This window comes from Acinonyx jubatus, chromosome E1 (genome assembly GCF_027475565.1).
Source record: "Acinonyx jubatus isolate Ajub_Pintada_27869175 chromosome E1, VMU_Ajub_asm_v1.0, whole genome shotgun sequence".
NCBI lineage: Eukaryota > Metazoa > Chordata > Mammalia > Carnivora > Felidae > Acinonyx > Acinonyx jubatus.
Window position 1 is genome coordinate 24,479,005 of NC_069397.1, and position 19,224 is coordinate 24,498,228.

The 19,224-nt window shown below is 45.6% G+C and overlaps 1 protein-coding gene and 1 long non-coding RNA gene across 3 annotated transcripts in view; one reads left to right on the plus strand and one right to left on the minus strand.

Moving 5' to 3' along the window:
• Positions 1–399: 399 nt before the first annotated feature.
• LOC128313460 (uncharacterized) lies at positions 400–11,964 on the plus strand. The gene is made up of 2 exons (XR_008294201.1): positions 400–4,403; positions 4,438–11,964. It is a non-coding gene; the product is annotated as an uncharacterized LOC128313460 (long non-coding RNA).
• A 3,508-nt stretch (positions 11,965–15,472) lies between these two features.
• The window catches only part of USP32 (ubiquitin specific peptidase 32), a 238,615-nt gene continuing 234,863 nt past the window's right edge, over positions 15,473–19,224 (minus strand). For both annotated transcript variants that reach the window (XM_027034284.2, XM_027034285.2), the window contains exons 33-34: positions 18,689–18,781; positions 15,473–17,796 (exon numbers count right to left, since the gene is read on the minus strand). In XM_027034284.2, the coding sequence (XP_026890085.1) occupies positions 17,623–17,796; positions 18,689–18,781 (267 nt within the window). In that variant the 3' untranslated portion in view covers positions 15,473–17,622. The remainder of the gene's footprint in view (positions 17,797–18,688; positions 18,782–19,224) is intronic.

Below are 19,224 nucleotides of genomic sequence, written 5' to 3' on the forward strand. Positions count from 1 at the left end.
CATTTATTTGTCCAAATATTTCTTGAGCATCTATGTTTTAGGCACTGGGGATGTGGCAGGGAAGACAGACAATAAATGCCTGCCTGCCCTCCTGGAGTCCACAGTCTAGTTAGAGTCACTATAAATAAAATATACACACTGTACATGTATCAGAAGGCAGCAAGAGCTATGGAGAAAGATACACCAGGAAGGGAAGGTCTCCACAGACAGGGGCAGACTTTCCATCAGGAAGCCAGCAGGTGTTCATGTGTGGAGGGGAGGGTGCCTGTCAGAGGAACAGGATGGAGACCAGCCAGCAGGAGTGGAGTGAGGGAGGGAGAAATTGTGTTAAGAGAGCTGGAGGGAGAGGGGGGAGGGGGAGGAAGGGGGGAGGAGGAAGGGGGAAAAGGGAGAGGTCAGTTGTGTGGGGGGCAGGAGGGGCTTGCACTAAGACATTATAAGGATGTTGGTTTTGAATGTGAAAGAGCTGGGAGCCCCTAGAGACAGCTAGCTAGAGCCTGATGTGTTTCATTGGGAAACAGCTAAGGGGTGATGAGTGAGGGGAGGCTGCTGCAGGGATCCAGGAGCTGATGGATCACAGGTCTTTGAACACTTTGCAAGTGAGACCAGGAAGAGGCAGGTATGGGCGGAAGGGCCCAGAAAACTGGAGGAGAAGGAAATAAGGGCCCCATGGACAGGTCCCAAGTCGGCAACCCAGAGTTAAGGGGCCCCAGGCTCTGGGATCTCATCATCTAGGGCAGGGCTGGATTTTGGAGGAGCATGAGGGTGGGGGAAGGGGAGGAGAAGGGGCCTTGCTAGGTAAAGAGGAGGCCAAGGCCATGTCTGTGGGGACAACCTCTCTAACAGGCTCTACCGTCTGTACATGGTGAACTTCCCCGCAGGAAGACATGCGAGCTAGTCAGGCACTCAAGGGATTCCATTATGCGATGCTAGAAGCCCTGGCAGGCATACTGTCGCTCTCTGAAGGGGAGCTGGTTGGCAGAGGTGACCTCTAAGCCCTCTGCCGCCCTGACACCCTCAGAGCCCCTGACTGACCACTCCCAGCAGAGCCTGCGGAGAGGGAGAAGCCTCCCCTCCCCTTTCCTTTCGTGACCAAGAATAAGCACCCCTCTCCCTTCACCAGTGACCACACAGCAGTGGGGGTGGTGTTATGGTCACCATGGCAACAGCAGGTGGCATGTGTCAGCAGGGGGTGTGTGGGCACCAAACCTGTTCTTTTTGGTTCCTGGTGCAGCCTGTGGGGGATCTGAGATTTTTTGTACCCGCCCCCTCCCACCCAAGGCTCAGGGTTCTCAGAAATCCAAACTCCCCCCCTCCCCAATAAAGCCCCACCCCTGTCCCTGCCCTCAAGGCAGCATTCAGTAAAAAACAGGGCAGCAGAACCCGGAAGTCCCAACTCTCTCCAAGGGACTTAAAGGAACCCCTGCGGAAGGCACGTGACCCTCTCCTGTCCCCCTGACCCCACAATAATAAACCTGGCCAGTGGAGGACAGAATCGGCACAGCTTGTTCAGGTCCCAGGGCTCAAGCCTCTCCCCTGACTTCCCCTGCGTGCTTAAAGCTGAGTAGGTGCCGTCAGCACATGATTCATAGCAAGGTCATTCCCAGACAGTTACTGCAGGAGCCATTCCTGGAATTAGCCCCCATATCCTGGAGGTTGAGATTGACAGGCAATCCCTCTTGTGGGGTGTGTGTTCTTGAGAGCCTCCTCTTCTGAGTAAATTCAATCCCTCCATGCTGCCCCACCACCACCCTGGGCAGATCCCTTTCTAGAGAGGACATTCTAAGTTCCTTGTGCCCAGCCCAGACTGGCTTCTGACACAACGTGGCCAGAGATGATAGGGGTCACCAGGGGCAACCTTATTCAGAAAGAGTCCTGCCTGCCTTCCCCACAGCCCTGCTTTCATTTACTTCTGATGCTCCTCGGTCATTGCATCGGGCATACAGTGTGTACACACAAACACACACACACACACACTCTTCACTGCAGCTGGCCAGGCCTGAGGAAGGCTCAGTGCCTGACAGTTTTGGTCGGCACCTGACTTCTTTGAGGTTACTGGCTCCGAGCACAGACCATGATTCACATTCATCCAATGCCTGCTGAGGGCCAGACATGGACCTCTCTACAATCCTCGTAAAGGGTGGCGTTATTTCTTTGTTGCACAGATAAGGATGCTGAGGCACAGAGAGGGGTTAGGAGACCTGTCAGAACTTGGGGTCGCTACTCTGCACCTCCTTGGCTCCCACTGCTACTTTTGGCCTGTGGCAGTTCCCAGAGAGACAGATCTTTGGATCCGGGGTAGGGTGGGGTCTGTAGCACCCTGTCCCACCCTGTCTCCCCTGGCTGCTCTGTATCCCTGATGGCTCTTCTCTCTGGCCTCCCTCTCTGGCCCCGTTTAGGTTTGGCATCTGGGTGGGAGCCAGGGGCTAAAAATACTCCCCATGTGTTTAGATGATTCTTGGAAAATAAACTTCCCCATCTTGGCTCTCAGTTTGCACACTTGCTGGTCCTGCTTCCTGTGCTCTGATCTGACAGTGCCTGGAGTATATGGGGGGGGGGTGCGGTGGGAGGGTGGGGAAAGTAGAAGGGTCTATAGGGGCCCAGCATCATGGGTGGTGGTGAAGTGAGCATGCACATGCATACCTGTATGCAAAAAGGCCACCATGTCACAAAACTCTAGGGGTGCCTATATGGAGACCACATTGTGAATAGTATCCCCATGTGGTGGGACCACCCTGAGGCTCTGTGCTTATGTGTGGGAAGAGGCAGGGAAGCTGGTGGCCTTGCAGGCCTGGGAACAGGGCTCCCATGTTTCTGGGCCTGTTTATCCATCTACAAAATGGGCTAAGCTTGACCCTTCCATCTAACTGGACCTAGCTATCTTCAGGCTCCTGCTGGTGACCTTGGGAGGAAAGCCAGGCCCATCTCTGTGGGTGGGGCGCTGCTCCTGCACCTCGAATTACACATCTAGCGGGCTCTGTTTGTTTATCTGAGTAGGGACAAAGGCATTATCTCCTCTAGGGACTAAGGACATGCCCCTGGGCCCAGGCAGCCCTGGGGAGGGGCTTCCTTTGGAGGACAGCTACAGGACAGACAAGTCACAAGCCAGTTCCTTCCTCTGAGCCTTAGCACCAGCTGAGAATGGACACGTGGAAGGCTCTTCACATTCCAAGTGTTGGCTGCTGCAAGGCCTGGGAGGAGAGGGAGAGGGCCAGGGGACAGGGAAGGGACAAAGGTACATTTTGATCTTTCAACAAACACTATTATTTCCTCTGTGCCAGGGACTGAGGATTCAGGTAAAAAAAAAAAAAACCAGTCTGTGCTCTTTCCCCAGGACTTCTGACCCAAGGGCAGACACATAGGGCACAGCAGTACCAGGTCTACAAAATACAGGCATAGACACATGGGAGCATGGGCCCCAGAGCCACACAGACTTAGATTGTAGTCCTCTTCCACAGCTGTGAAAGGCAAGTGAGAAGCCTTTGGTAACTTCATTCACCTACCTTTCTTTCTTTCTTTCTTTCTTCTTTCTTTCTTTCTTTCTTTCTTTCTTCTTTCTTTCTTTCCTTCTTCTTTCTTTCTTCTCTTTTAGGTTTATTTATTTATTTTGAGAGGGAGTGAGAGAAGGTGAGTGGGGCAGGGGCAAAGAGAGAGGGAGAGAGAGAATTCCAAGCAGGCTCCTCACTGCCAGCGCAGAGCTTGATACAGGGCTCAAACTCACGAACAGTGAGATCATGAACTGAGTTGAAATCAAGAGTCAGATGCTTAACCAACTGAGCCACCCAGGCGACCCATTAATTCATCTTTCTGAGCCTCCATTTCCTCATCTGTAAAATGGGCATGATGATGATTTACTTCATAAGGTCAGTGTAAAGATGAAACAAGATGCCTAGCCAAGAGTTTGTATTCAATAATTTGTAGTTATCATTATGATTGTTTTTATTAGAGCACTGAAGGATGGGTAGGACCTACAGACAGAGAGAAACTGACCACTTCCAGAGATGGGGGTAGGGAAGAATATGTGGAGGTCAGGATTCTGAGGAGTGATGCATAGATTTGCCCCTGTGGTAAGGAGTAGGTGTGAGATGGGCTGGCAGTCCCACTCCTATGGAAGGGAGAAACTGTAAGACCCCTCCAGGGGTCCACTTCTCCACTCAGACACTCTGATGTCCCCCCCTAGCACTCCACCCCACCCATACACAGAGCAGTCCACTGAGGCAGGCCCCCCAGCCTGACCTTTGCCCAGAGTTCACCAAGGTCACTCAGAACAACAGAGAGAGACAAGAGGGCGAGGCCAACTGAGGCCCAGCCTGCTCTGCAGCTCTCATGTTCCTGCCTTATTGGGTGGCGGTCCAGGTTAGAGTTCGGCTGAGACTATCCAGGGCCCCTGCCGCTTTCCTGCTGTGGGATCCCAGCAGGGAAATGGGAAATGGGAAGTGGGATCCCATTTCATTTTCCTCTGGTCCTTCCTCAGGAGCAGCAGGATTACCACATTTGCCCTCTGATGGGTCCTTTTCTCCACTGCTGGTTCTGTCCCTGGCCATCTGCCAGTACACCTATTATACTATCTGGATTTGCTGCAGGCTTCCCCCAGCTTATGGTCTGTACCCACCCAGTATTGCCTGATAAATTTGAATTTCAGATAAACACTTTTTTTTTTTTTAGTGTATCTCCAAAATTGCATGGGGCATACTTATACTAAAACATTATGTTGTTTAGCTGCATAAGCATCTTGATTTTGTATTTACCAGATGTAGTGACCCTACACTCATTCCATCTATGTCAGGGAAACTGAGGCCAAGAGGAAGGGCAGACAAAAGGAGGGGTCAGAGACCAAGGCAGCCACCACTTCCTCCTTGGCCATCTCCTCTCCCTCCCACTGGCCACACCCTCCAGGAACTGATAGCACACTGGTTGAGGGGTTTTCCCCTTCCCTGCCTGGTATTGGGCTCCCTGTTGGAAGGGCAGCTGGGTACACTTTGCAGCAATGGACTTCCTCCCCACAGTTTTCCAAAGTCTTGGGAGAGGCCAGTGCCAAGGCCTCATTCCTTCTCCTTTGGCCTCTGCTTGACTCCCGCCTCCCTGAGCTGGAGGGCCAGGGTCCCTTCCTGCAGCCCCGCCACCATCACACCAGCCACCTCTTGAGGAAGGGAGCCCTCAGGCAGCGTCTGGCCTCCGTGTCCAGGTGGGGTCAGAAGGGGCTGGGTGCCAGGGTTTTATTTACAAACTGAGGAGAGACTCAAGAGGTGCAGAACACTGTGGGCGTCGGAGTGCTTATTGGCGTCACAGCCTGGAGTACAGGAAGAGGACCCAGACGCCAGTCAGCAGCTGAGTTCCCTCTGTCCATCAGACACCCTTCCTCCCATTCCTTTCGCCTTGTAATCACCCTGATATGTTTTCCTACCTTCAGCTATTATTATCTGCATGCCAGGCCCTTTGTAAGGTACTTTACATCCACTATCCCATTGAATCCTGACAGTAATCTTTAGAGCAAGAGCTCCCACTCCCACTGGCACAGCCTCTTCAGGACAGCAGGCATTTCCATCTGTTTGTGGTGGATGATGTGCTGCCCAGCTCAGAGCCATAGGCAGCCCTAGGCTTGTCCCAGCAGTGAGCACTGTCAGAGTGTGGATGCCTTCAGTTGTCGGCCTCTCTAGGGAAAGGAAGCCCCTTCACTCCAGGTCACACTCCTTTCTGCAGCAGCCTCCAGCCAAAAACCGATCAGCATGGGGGGATAAAGAGAGCCCAATTCGAGGTGACTCCAAGGGACCATTCCAGCTCCAGAGCTCTTGGTGGGGTCAGCCAAGGTTACCACTGGGCCTGTGTGGCAGCTCCATCCCTCCCTTATCCTACCCTGCTTCCTTTGCTCTCTTCCACAGGTGTTGGAAGGTCCTAGAGGCACTTCTTAATAAACATCTTGTACACTGAACTCTGTCAGCTTCCTGGGGAAGCCAACCTGTGGGGCAGTTTGGGCTCATCAGTGCCCCAATGGCATAGAGCACATAGTAGACTTTCAATCAATACTGGATTGGAAGAACCCAGGCACAGGCATTGCTAGTCCTGACTCTACGCAAATAACAGTATACTAATAGCAGCTAATATTTATTCTGGTAAAACTATTTGATATGCTTTATGTCTCAATCCTTAAAACAAGCTTCTGAGATGTGCATTTCTATTTTCTCCATTTTCAGAGGAGGGAACGAAATGCAAGGGACCCATGAGTGGCAAGTTGTACAGTGGTGCTGGGACTTGGACCCATACAATTTGGTACTCATGCCCACCCTTGGATCATCACCATGCTCTGCCATTTTTCTGAAGGAAACTGAGGTTTAGAGAGGTAAAGGGACTTGCCCCTGCCAGCCAATGGGTGGCTACCAGATCTACAAACTCTACGGTCTGCGCTGCTTCCCTTGAACTGAGAGCTGCTGGCCTGGAAGTGCTTCCAGGGAAGCTTGCATTTAGAAGTCACTAGCCAGCCCGAGACATGTTGTTCCCTAGATCTGAACGCTATCCCCTGCCCCTCCCTACCTGTGTTTTTCTCGTGAGGTTAACACGCCAACCAAAACCCAGCTCAAAAGGGACTCCTTTGTGAAGCCCTCCTCAATGTCTGCTCTCCACCTTCTTCCCCACCAAGATCCCCTGAAGGAAGAAGATTTGAAGGGTCGAAGACTCTTAGCCATCAGAGTATGGAAGTGCCACGCCTTGGCTGGCCACACAAAGCGGGGCAGGCAGCAGATGTTTGCAGGATGAATGAATTTAAAAAAATGATAGCAAAACACAGAATTAGCAGGCACCATTCCAGGGCTGGAACTAAATATTTACCTTGCCCACGGGGCAATCCTGAGAGATAAGCCAGGTTTTCCAAGCTCTATTTATGCTGACTTTCCTTCTGTGACTGACACAATCAACCTGGTTTTGTTACAGTTTGAACAGCTGTTTCCACATGTAGGGCCTGGGTGTAGGAGATACTTGATCCTGGGCTTTCACTGTTCCTCAACATCGTGTGTCCTCCTCATGGTATTTGCTCCCAATCCTTGGCCCGAGGTGACACTGCCCCTCCAATCTGTGAGCCTGGACTGGCCAGTCTCCATAAGTGAGTGAATTGGGCCTTTACTCTAAGTTGTGGGTTCATGCACAGCCACAGGGTTAACAGCTTTATCAGGAGCTGCTTGGAGTATGTAGGACAGATTTGCCTGGGTCTACTGCCTGAGTGGTCACCTGGGAGACACCTCTTAAGGGAAAGGGGTTGGCTGTGATATGATGGGTCCAAGTAAAGGGTCATAGGGGAGGAAGACTTGGAGTTCAGTGTGGCATTTATGAGTCAACCTCTGGGATTCACACTGGAGTCTGTTAGAAAGAAAACCTCAGACCCAAAATGGAGTCACTTATGTTAAGAGCCCAATGTCAGCAAACCAAGACTTAATATCTAACCTAACTGCAGTTTCAGGTCCCCCTAGGAATGTAACCTTTATCCAGTCAACCTGAAATTTCCTGGTCAGCACTAGGAAATTTACTGATAGACCCCTTCCATTGCCCTTAGGAGGGTGACCTTGCCTAAAACAATGCTTTTTTTTTTTTTTTTTTGCTAATAATTTCCTTTTTTCTGTGCCCTGTCTGCCTTTAAAACCCTTTTCTTTCCTGCAGCTCCACGGAGCTCCCTTCTACTTGCTAGATGAGATGTTGCCTGATTCATGAATCAATTAATAAAGCTAGTTAGATCTTTAAAGCTTACTTGGTTGAATTCTTGTTATTCCACAGGTCATAAAAGTTATGGACGTGGCCTATGAAAATGGAAAGAGCAATCTCATCTAAACACTAACACTGCTTGTGGGGGCCAGGCAGCTCTGATTTGGGATCAGGCAGCTGATTTGGCAGCTCTGATTAAGGGCCTAGTGAGCAACTCTGCCCCTGGTGTTCACTCTGTGAGGGGACATTTGGGGACGGAAGTGGTAGTTTTGCATGAGGGGACCAGAGATTGGATGTTCCTGCTCAAGGGACACCACATGACAAGCTGAAAGGATTAGTTTAAGACATACTTGAGGGGCACCTGGGAGGCTCAGTTAGGCATCTGACGTCGGCTCAGGTCATGATCTCACGGTTCTTAGGTTCGAGCCCCACGTCAGGCTCTGTGCTGACAGCTCAGAGCTTGGAGCCTGCTTCAGGTTCTGTGTCTCCTTCTCTTTGCCCCTCCCTTGCTCATACTCTGTTTCTCTCTCTCTTCCTGTCTCAAAAATAAATACTAACAAATTTGTGTGTGTATACCTATATAGATATAGATGATATAGATGATATAGATATAGATATATAGATATAGATACAGATACAGATATAGATATAGATCATATACTTGAGATACCCTCTAGAGGCTGCCTTCAACATGTACATGGGGAGTGGGACTTTATGGGGATAAGAGTAAGGTCCAGGGAAACCTGTGTAATCACAGGGAGTAACCATTCACTGAGCCTGAGGCTGCTGTGGCCAGGCCAGCACAGCCGGCATATAAGCGGATTCATGAGGCGCTGCAGTGTGGAATCTGGTGATAGTTCCACTTCAGGGAGGAAGCCTGTGCTCTAGATGAGGAAAAGGTTTTCCACAACGGACTATCAATGCAAACAGGGTAACAGATGAAATGTTTCATCCAAGCCTTTGCCAGGCACAGTGCCCAAGCTGCTACCTCCAGAAAGGTATTACCTAGGCAGTGTAGCGGTTCCCTGACCTCAAATTTCTTTCTCTTTAAAAAAAATTTTTTTAAGTTAATTTATTTTTGAAAGAGACAGAGACAGTGTGAGCAAGGGAAGGGCAGAGAGGGAGAGGGAGAGAGAGAATCTCAAGCAGGCTCCACACAGCACAGAGCCTGATGCAAGGGCGCAAACCCACAAAACTGTGTGATCATGACCTGAACTAAAATGCTTAATTGACTGGGCCACCCAGGTGACCCTCAATGTTCTTTTCAAGTAAGTAATGGAGTTTAGACTTTACTCCAAATTTATAGTGATTATTTCCTTAGAGTCCACACTAGGCATGCTTCTCTCTCTCTCCCTTCCTTCTTTGCTTTCTCTTCCTTCCTGTTCTCTCTCTCTCCACTTCTCTTTTCCTTGCTCTTTTTTGACATACGTTTCCCTCACTATCCAAAAGTAGAGCATTTCTATGAAACCTCCCATAAACTGAAGTGTTGTAAAGTGAAGAGTATCCCCCACTTTCTGAAAGTTCATGTTGTGCCACTTAGCTTTCATGAAAGATCTATATTAGTATGGTAGTGGCTTTTTTCATAAAAGTGAAAATCCTCTTTGGATTTCTTTCAGTTAGTGAAAACAGGTACTAATGTAGGTTGTCTGTAAAAGTGAAGTGCGATAACGTGAGCTTTCAGAAAGTGGGGGGATACCTGTATCCATTTTGGATTGGGGTCTAGCATTTCCATCATCATGGAAGAGGATAGAAAATTAAAGTTGGGCTCATAAACCCTGGGGGAAAAGACAATGGCTGCCTCTTTGGGGCTCAGCATAGCCCCAGTCGAATGGAAGGCAGCTGAGGAGTTGGCCTGCTGTGTGATGAGTCTGCCATGGTGGTTGGATAGACATGTGGTATTTGGTTTAGGCCCAGGCTTACAGGGACAAACACCTGGGTAGAATGGTTAGGCTCAATTGTTCTCCCTCCCTTCCCGGGAAAGGCCAGGAAGGAAAAGGCCCCAGTTTAAGGGAGGAGGCATTGTCCTCAGTGGCTAAGCATCATCAGGTAGCCCGGTTTGGCAGGGGGCCAGTAGGGAGCACAGGAATCTCATGGCTGCTATAGCTGGTGGCTGGCTTCCCAAGAATAGCTCATTCAATTCTCATCTTCCCTATCCTGCCTCTGGTACCATCACATCCCTGTTAAATGCCTGATAAGATATTTTCAGACAGTTCAAAGTTCAGTTTGGAGCTACAGGCCTTGAGTTGACCCAGAGTCTTTTCTTTCTCCCTCCCCAGTCCCATCTCCCCTCCTACACCCTCCTTCCTCCTTCTGTCCAGCTCCCAAGGCCCCTGGGCCACCAGAAGTGGAGATAACAAACCTAGGATGTTAAGAGTCAGTTAAGAGTCACTTCATGGCTGTTTGCTCCCAAGAGTTTTTATCTTCCAGGAACAGGAGGAGGCTGTTCTCAGGACATCCACTTCCTCTCCTTATGTAACAATAATACTTCATATTTGCATAAGTGTTATCTGTTGTAAAATGGTTTCACATTATCTTTTTTTTTTTAAAGTTTATTCACTTATTTAAGTAATCTCTACACCTAACATGGGGCTCGAACCCACGACCCTGAGATTGAGTTATGTGCTCTTCTTTCTGATTGAGCCAGCCAGGCACCCCATCACATTCTCTTTTTCATTCAGTGCTTACCACAACACTATAGAGTAGTCAGGGTCATGGCAACCCTAATCCTTCATCAAAGAAGCCCACTGGTGGAGTTTGGAGAACTGGGCTGGTGAGCCTCGGAGATGTGAGGGGAGTGGGGGTATCTGGAGAGGGCATGAAAGCACCACACCTTTTCCCACATACCTTGTACTATGTATCTAAGCTGTTCCTGAGCTGTATATTTTTGTAATAAGTAATCCAGTTGGAGAGAAAAAAAGGCAGCCACACGGGTTCAGAGTGCTTGACCATCTTGCCAGAGCTTAAGTGGTGGATGACAGACTCCAGCCTAAGCACAAGTGAGGTATGGAATAGAAGCAGCCAGAGTAACCTGAGTTTGAAAGCAGCTCGGAAATGTTCCATGTGTGGGACACTTTGGACAAGAGACTTAATTTATTGAGTCTCGGTTTCCTCGTCCAGAGAAAGGGATGATAAAGCATCCCTCACAGAGCTGTGGTGAGCATTTAATAATGAATGAGGCATGCATAGCATGGGATTTGGTAAGTAGGAGATGTCCACTCAATGTCTAAGCACCCCTTCCAACTGTTCTGGTTCCAAGTGCCAGACTATCCTTTATGCCATGTAGTAGATACTCAATAAACATTTGATGTATGAATGATAAACTCTCCCTTCCCCAACTCTCCGAAGTCAGAGGATGTTTATTTACAGCTGCAAGCAACAAGGAGTGGCAACAGTGTTTCTTCAGCTGACACAATGGAAAGTCACAGGCCCTGGGGCTGGCTCCTTGTGGATACCCAGCCACGGGCACCAGGTGCTACCTGTGGTTTCTGCAGGGAGGGAGGCAAGCCTTCACTCTAATTCCTGGCTGTCTTTTCCTGCCCAGATGTCCTGAGTAACAAAATGGCTTTGGAGAGATCCACCCTGAGGCCACAGTGATTTCCAGACCAAATGGAAATCTTGTTGCTTGGGACAATTCTCTGGGAGCTCCTCCAGCACTGCATGACAATTTTCTGTATGTTGAGAGGCCAAAGGTGCTTTAATGGGCATCTGACCCCACACATTAGAGCCCTCACAAGTTGCTCAAACAGCACCCTACCTCCCCCCTCACTTTAACCTGAGCAACTCCAACCTCACCTGCTCTAGCCACCGGTCCTTCAGATAAAATGCAGTTGTAAGGGTCCAGTCCCAACGTTCCAAATTAAAAGTTGAAGACCACTGACTTAACACAACCCTTTCATTATTCACAAAGGTGAATAGGAACTGAGGTGCAAAGGAACAGGTGACCTGTTCAAGGGCATACAATTCTTTTTTTTTTTTTTTTTAAGCAGGCTCCATGCCCAGTGTGGAGCCCAATGCCAGGCTTAAACTCACATCCTGGGATTATAACCTGAGCTGAAATCAAGAATCGGATGCTTAACTAAGCCACCCAGGCACCCCCATACAATCCTTCAAGGAGCAAACACTCAGACTAGATTTCTAGTTCATTGCTTTCTGTGGTGGCAGCTAAGATGACTGCCCTGAACTTGAGGCTATAGCAGGGTTTGGTCACCATAGGTATCTCCTGATGCATTCTGGGAGGCTCTCTGCTGATCACCAACCTGAAGTCCCCTTCCTTCTACTTGACCTATAAACCCACTGAGCACTGGGGTTTAGCCATCAGTAGCAGAGGATCCTGCTGAAGAGAATTAAAGAAGCCTGCTTCTGTGGCCCCCAAAAGCCTTAGATGCCCTCACCAGCTCACTCTCCTTTTTGGGGCCTCCTCTCCTCCCATTCTCGAGGCCACACTCAGCTCCTCTCTCAGCTTGCCTTCTTCCTTTCCAAAGCTCTTCTAGTTTTTCTCCCACCTCTTGACTGATTCCATTTTTTCTTCCACTTAACTGGTTGGAGTACAAGCCCAGCACCCTTCTGTGTTCCTCTTGGGCTTGCGGTAAGGTTCAAAGTTCATTATGAACAGAAATGTCAGCAAAAGGGGATTGTGTGTATGAAAAAGAGAGTTAAATTATGGCAAACAAAAACGGTTTGCCATAAAATGGTCTAGGGGGGCCTGGGTGGCTCAGCCAGTTAAGCGTTGGACTCTTGATATTGGCTCAGATCGTGATCTCTTGGATGGGAGATAGAGCCCTGTGCTGGCACAGAGCCCGCTTTGGATTCTCTTTCTCCTCTCTCCCCCCACCCCCCCCCACTGCCCCTCCCTTCTCTCAAAATAAACATTAAAAAAATCAATTAAATGGTCTAAATGTAGTGTGTACTTATGTAAACCATATGAAAATGTTTTGCAACCATACCAAAAACGTGGCATCATGAAACTTTTATTATAACTGGTCTGATCTTCAAAGGCTTTCACAGCATGGTTCCTGTTATCTTCTACCATGCTCCCCAAGCACCTTTAGCTCAGCCTACAGGTCTACATATCTCTGCTTCTTTGTCTGTCTAGACTGCCAGACTGTTTTGCACACTTCTGATAAAATCTTGCTCTTGCTTCATGGCACAGCTCACTTCCCTTTCCCATTTGGTTTTTCCAAAGTACTTTGTCAATAGCCTACTGTCTAGTGTCCTCAAGTTAGCACTTCATCAAAGACAATTATATCCAGGGAGCTTTGGTTAATTACTATTACTCCTCCTTGCATGTGTGCATGTGTGCATGTACAGATCATCATTCCCTAATTAGACTGAATACTGATTCATTCCCTGGAACAGTGGTTTCCATAAATGACCAACTGAAGACCAGTGCAAACTGGCTGGTTGTAAAACATTCTCTCTTGAGGAACTTCTTAAAATGCAGATTCTTGGACTGCATGGGAGAAGATCTCATAAATCTTACTGTAGAGTGATATGGAACACAGGTTTAATAAGACAATGATGGGATCATCACTTTAAACAAGCTTCTAGTTGATTTTGATGATACTGATGAATTGCCAGATTGGGAACTGCTGCCCTAGAAAACTTAGCACAGAGCTCTGTACCTAGAACGTGCTTACATGTTGTTAGATTCATGTCTCTGGACTGCTAATGAACTTGATCATAACATTACTTTTACAGTATTTACCTGTGTTCTGTTTCCCTAAATGAGGAAAGAATATTGAGTACCTAATATGTGTCAGATTCTGTGCTTATTAACATAGATTATCTACTCCTTTTGAAGTGGTGTTCTCATCGGGCATGAAAAATTTGAGCACCTAAGGAACTTTTTACTGCACAGCTGTTATAATAGCAGAGCTACAATCTGACTTCTAATTTTTTTGTTTATTTATTTTGAGAGAGAGAGAGCACACATGGGGGAGGGGCAGAGAAAGAGGAAGAGAGAGAATCCCAAGCAGGCTTCTTGCTGATAATGTGGAGCCTGATGTGGGATTCGATCCCACAAGCCATGAGATCATGACCTGCACCAAAATCAAGAGTGGGACTTTCATCTGGGTTACCCAGGCACCCCTACAATCTGACTTCTGATTTAAATCCATAACCGTCTGACTTAGAGGGCATGTACCTATGGCTTGTATCTGGCTTGCAGATAGGCTTTATTTGAACAGTACAATGTCTAAAATTTTTTAAAAATTGCCAACATTTCTAAATTGGGTATTTTGCATTAATATCTGGATTTCTGGTTTCTCTTTGGGGGAAAAAAAGATATGGTAACATTGGAGCCCACATTCCTGCATGGCAACAATCAAAGGGAGCCTTTAGATGGATGTGCATCCTAGAACCCACCTTAGTCCCTACCAGTCCCCATTCTCATCCATGGCTGAACCCGCTTCTCTCACACTCTGTTCCCAAACCTGGTCCCTACAGGCCTCTGAGTTTGCAATTCTTGGACTCTTATTTACTATCTTGCCTCCCCATTGTTCAGGAAGTTTGGCAAACCTAAAGACATCCTATTTTTATTTGCTCTGTCTTGTATGAGTCTCTGATCATAGGGGTGTATTCTGGATTTTGTGATGTCAATACTAAGGAACCTGCAGATACACCATCAAGGGAACTGGAATCTCTTTTCTTTAAGCTAATATTCTGGCTCTGGCCTAGTAAAATCTTATATACAACCTTTAAAATAGTTGGGGAAATGTGGCAATTCATCAGTTTGCTTCAATTCAGTAATGTCTACATTTGAGAAAGGAGCCCACAGCGAGCAATGCCACCATGTGGTGGAGAGATTTTTATGTAGAAATGCTACCTTCAGTCAGAGAGACTGGAAGGCTGAAGACCTCTCTCAATTTATTTATTTATTTATTTATTTATTTATTTATTTATTTATTTATTTTAATGTTTTATTTATTTTTGAGACATAGAGAGACAGAGCATGAACAGGGGAGGGGCAGAGAGAGAGGGAGACACAGAATCCGAAGCAGGCTCCAGGCTCCGAGCTGTCAGCACAGAGCCCGACGCGGGGCTCGAACTCACGAACCATGAGATCATGACCTGAGCTGAAGTTGGACGCTTAACCAACTGAGCCACCCAGGCGCCCCAAAGACCTCTCTCAATTTAAAGGGCCACTCAGAAACTAGAAACAGAGACACAGACTGGCGCTTTAGGAACTGTGTTTTAGTGTTGATGACTTTCTGGATCCTTTTTCTGTTTGTCTCCTTAAACAAGCTACCACTGCTGCTGATTCAACATGTTTCATCTATACATTTTTAATGTGTATTCCTGTTATTGAGAATGTGAGCAAACAGCTATTAAATTCTTTTAGCATTAGTATAGCAAGAGTAAAAACAAAACAAATCTTTTTACAAAACACGATTGAATCTCATGGGGGTAGGATTTCACATTCAATGAGCACTTACCAAGAAACTGCCAGGCTTTTATATACTTCATTTACTTAAGATAAGGCTGAGAGGTAGGCAGTCTATTTTTAAAGATAAACAAACAGGGACTGAGGGTGAAGAACCCACAGCTCTAAATCTTCAACTCTTCTCAATACTGCCAATTGCTTCCTTGGAGGGCTCCCAGAGAGCCTTCCTTGGAGGGCTTCCTAACAGGGATGTGAGCAAAGTTTAAATCAATTCAGCTGGCCACTGCAGGTATCTTGTTCTACCTTCAATAGTTTCCATTTTCTCAGAGATGGAGCATCCACTCTATAAGTCAGGTACGTATTATTCGAGTAGGAGAATTAAATAGGGTCACAGAGAGAAAAGGCTGAAGAATTTGACTTTTTTCTTTACTTGTATAGAGGAAAACCAGCACATAGATGCATCCACAGTATTTAATTTGTTTGGATAATAGTTACAGATAAACAGGTACACTCCATATACAATTACCAATACTTTTTTATACAGTTCATATTTCAGTACATCAACACTATTTTATTTACACTCTATTTATGTACATTAACATCTTTCTAAAGTCAGTGCATTGTCAACAAGTTTTATACAGTAATTTACAAGGTGAATGTAGTTAATAGTTAATTTAATAAATTTTCTGCTAGTCATGAATTAAAAAATTAATTACAACCAATATAACAAACACAGATCAAACAACATTAGTAGATTGTGCTACCTGCTTAAATAAAACATCTGTAAGTAAATTATTTAAAATCTTCCACTTTTTCATGGGACTTGTCCAGGTAGAAATGGACAGATTTTTATATAACTGAAATCATGAAACTTACAAAGCCTGCGTTTTGTCTGACTTTATAATATTTTATCATTTAGTCCACTTCTTCCTACTTGTAATTACAGTCTTTTTCTGAATAGCGTTTAAACTTATGTAGCCATTTAAGGCAACCTTTCCAAATGCTCTGAGAAGAACTGAATAATAACCGGCCTCAGATATCAGAACACAAATGCTTAATTACATTGGTACCTACTATCTATGAGGAGGGAAGGTTAATGAAATCTGACAATTAATGAGAATCACTTCCAGGTTCCAGATTAATAAAAAAAGACTGAAATAAAAGTGAAATGTTCACCTCACATATATTTAAAAACAACACAGGGGGAAAAAATGCTGCCTGAAATAAATAACATTTATACTTTTGTTCCAGTTTTGAATTATCAGAGGAAAAAATGAAGTAAGCAAGAAACGTAACTTTTGATGACCATTACTGTGAAATTATTAAAAAAAGAAAGAAAAAAAAAGACAAACTCCAGAATTAAAAAAAACCAGACATGCAAAAAAAACAAAAGTTTACTTCCTAAACCCACCAATTAAATTAAAAATACACACTATCAGTGTTTGGGATGTGTTTTGTTTTTAAATTTAATATGGGGGCAAAATACCCCATATTCAAGTTAATTTATAGCCCTTACAGCCATCAAATATGAACAAGTTTTAAAAAATTCATTTGCATGTATTCTCTCTTTTTCTAAAGTGCAAAACAAAGAAACAAAGAACAAACAACCACTAGTTGTAAAACACCATCCAGCTTAGATGCCGCTTTCCCTCTGAGAAGCTCTTTGTGCAACATGGGCATGTGACGATGGTGCAAATGTTGGCAACTATCCTACTGCACTCAGCAGTGGTGGGGGATACATTTTTGAGGACACTTGAAGTAACCTCAAGGTAAGATGCCTCTATCTGGAGGGCTCTTTTAGCTGGATTTCCCAGGATACATTTTTTTTTCCCCTACAGGGTCTCCAACCAAGGCCCTGGGTAGAAGGCACACAGCTCTTAAGAGATTCTCCCTTTCAGACTGACCACTTATATACATGCCTCTGCCATGAATGGCTGGTTGTGTCTCAAACACAAACACGACAACAGAAACAAAAAGCAAGAAAGGCATAGAAATAGTGGGAAAATGGTTTAAAAAGTAAATAGAAAAATGTGTGTCCATGCTGTAAGAATCCTTTGCACGCCTTCTGAACTTGCTTTCTCACATCTTGTCAATAAAATGGAATAAAACTTTAGGAAAAAGGAGGTAGCATATCATGTCGTCCCCAGACAACACTACAATTTTTTGTTTTACTTTGACTCCAAGGAAATTCTTAGCATTTTGTTATGATTATTGGTAAACTCTACACTCACTACATTTGTTTATATCTGGACAAGCACAATTTAGTTCTTATTTGGTCCCAGGTGGCTGGTGCCAAACCCTTTTGTTTACAGGCTAATGGTGGGCTCCGCCTGAAAGTTCTCTACCAGAGAGCTTGTGTGAGACACTTCCAAACCAAAATATTACTACTGTTATGCTAACTGCTATTTTAATTAGGATTTTTATTTTGTGCTTCAGGGTCACAGGATAAAATAACTACATTTAGCTTGCCTTTCACAGAGAAACTTCTGCCAAATGTCAGCTACAGGGAGTCATCTCCCTCACCACCAGCCTGTCTAGCAGCCAGAGTGGTAGCTTTACTGTAACACACAATACTTTTTGTAATCGGACTCAAAGTCTTCATCCATGCTGCTTGTGTCTGCCATCTTTTTGCCATCGATCTTTGGCAGAAATTGTGCATAGTCTATCCCCTGCTGCTCATAGAAAAGAATGTAGGCAGAGTCGGTGTCAATTTCATCAGGGTGAAGTTCCTGAAGAGGCAAGAAAAGCCTTTAATAAACAAGTCATTACTATGCTGGCCCTAAATCCTTGCTAGGGAAGGGAGGACCAACCCTCTTTAATTATTAAACCAGACTGATTCCAATCAGCTTAACATTTTGGCTGTCTGATACCTGTCCTAAACTAAGCCCCATTATTTTCAATGTTTGTTTTGGGGAAAATATTCTGACCACAGTCAAAAGAATGACTAAAAGCAAAGAAAAAACCATCAAATTCTAACAGCTCAAAAGATAAGAACTTTTTCTCATTAACAAATACCTTCTTTTTCTTCACCATTCATGTTTTCATTCTGTGCTCTGTACATCATTAAAAAAAATACTTTTTAGGGGCGCCTGGGTGGCGCAGTCGGTTAAGCGTCTGACTTCAGCCAGGTCACGATCTCGCGGTCCGTGAGTTCGAGCCCCGCGTCAGGCTCTGGGCTGATGGCTCGGAGCCTGGAGCCTGTTTCCGATTCTATGTCTCCCTCTCTCTCTGCCCCTCCCCCATTCATGCTCTGTCTCTCTCTGTCCCAAAAAAAATAAATAAAACGTTGAAAAAAAAATTAAAAAAAAAATACTTTTTAATGTTTATTTTTGCGAGAGAGAGGGGGACAGAGGATCCAAAGCAGGCTCCACACTGATAGCAGAGAGCCCGATGTAGGGCTTGAACTCACAAACGATGAGATCATGACCTGAGCTAAAGTTGGATGCTTAACTCACTGAGCCACCCAGGTGCCCCTGCACATCGTTTTTGTTCCTTTAATACTGAAGACACCTATATACTAACAGAAATATTTCCTATTGAGTACAAAGTCTATAATTTCAGCAAATGTCCCTCAGATCTGTTGACATTTGTTTCTTTTATTCAAAGATGGGGGATATTTACCTTACAGCTGCTGTCATTATAACAGTACCACTTGCTGTTTGGGTTTTTGGCATAAGTGACGTAATGGCCCCCACCCAGAATTCCTGAATGGCACTGTAAGAGAGAAGAAAGTAGAGGTATGTTAGTAGTTAACAGTAGTCTGGTCAGGGCACAGTACTAGGACACAATGGGGAAAATACCAATCACTTAGGTGATTAAGAAAGATGTTTTGGAACCATTTACCTTTTTCTAAAAACAAAACAAAAAGAAAAATCAAAATTTAAAAGCTCCAAATCTTACCATTTTACACTTGTAATTATATTTTAGAAAGAAAAGTTCTTAGGAGTACATAATTTTTCATGATTTGAACCCATGACTCCAATTATAATGATTACATTACTATGCCCTGCATACACTGGGAGCATCTTGAATTCTATCCAAAAGGCCAAGATATCTACTGCTAACTTCGTCTATCACCAAGCTCAATGCCCAGCAAATAAGCAGGTCCTGAAAAAAATGACTGATGAATGAATGAATGAATGAATGAATGAATGAGA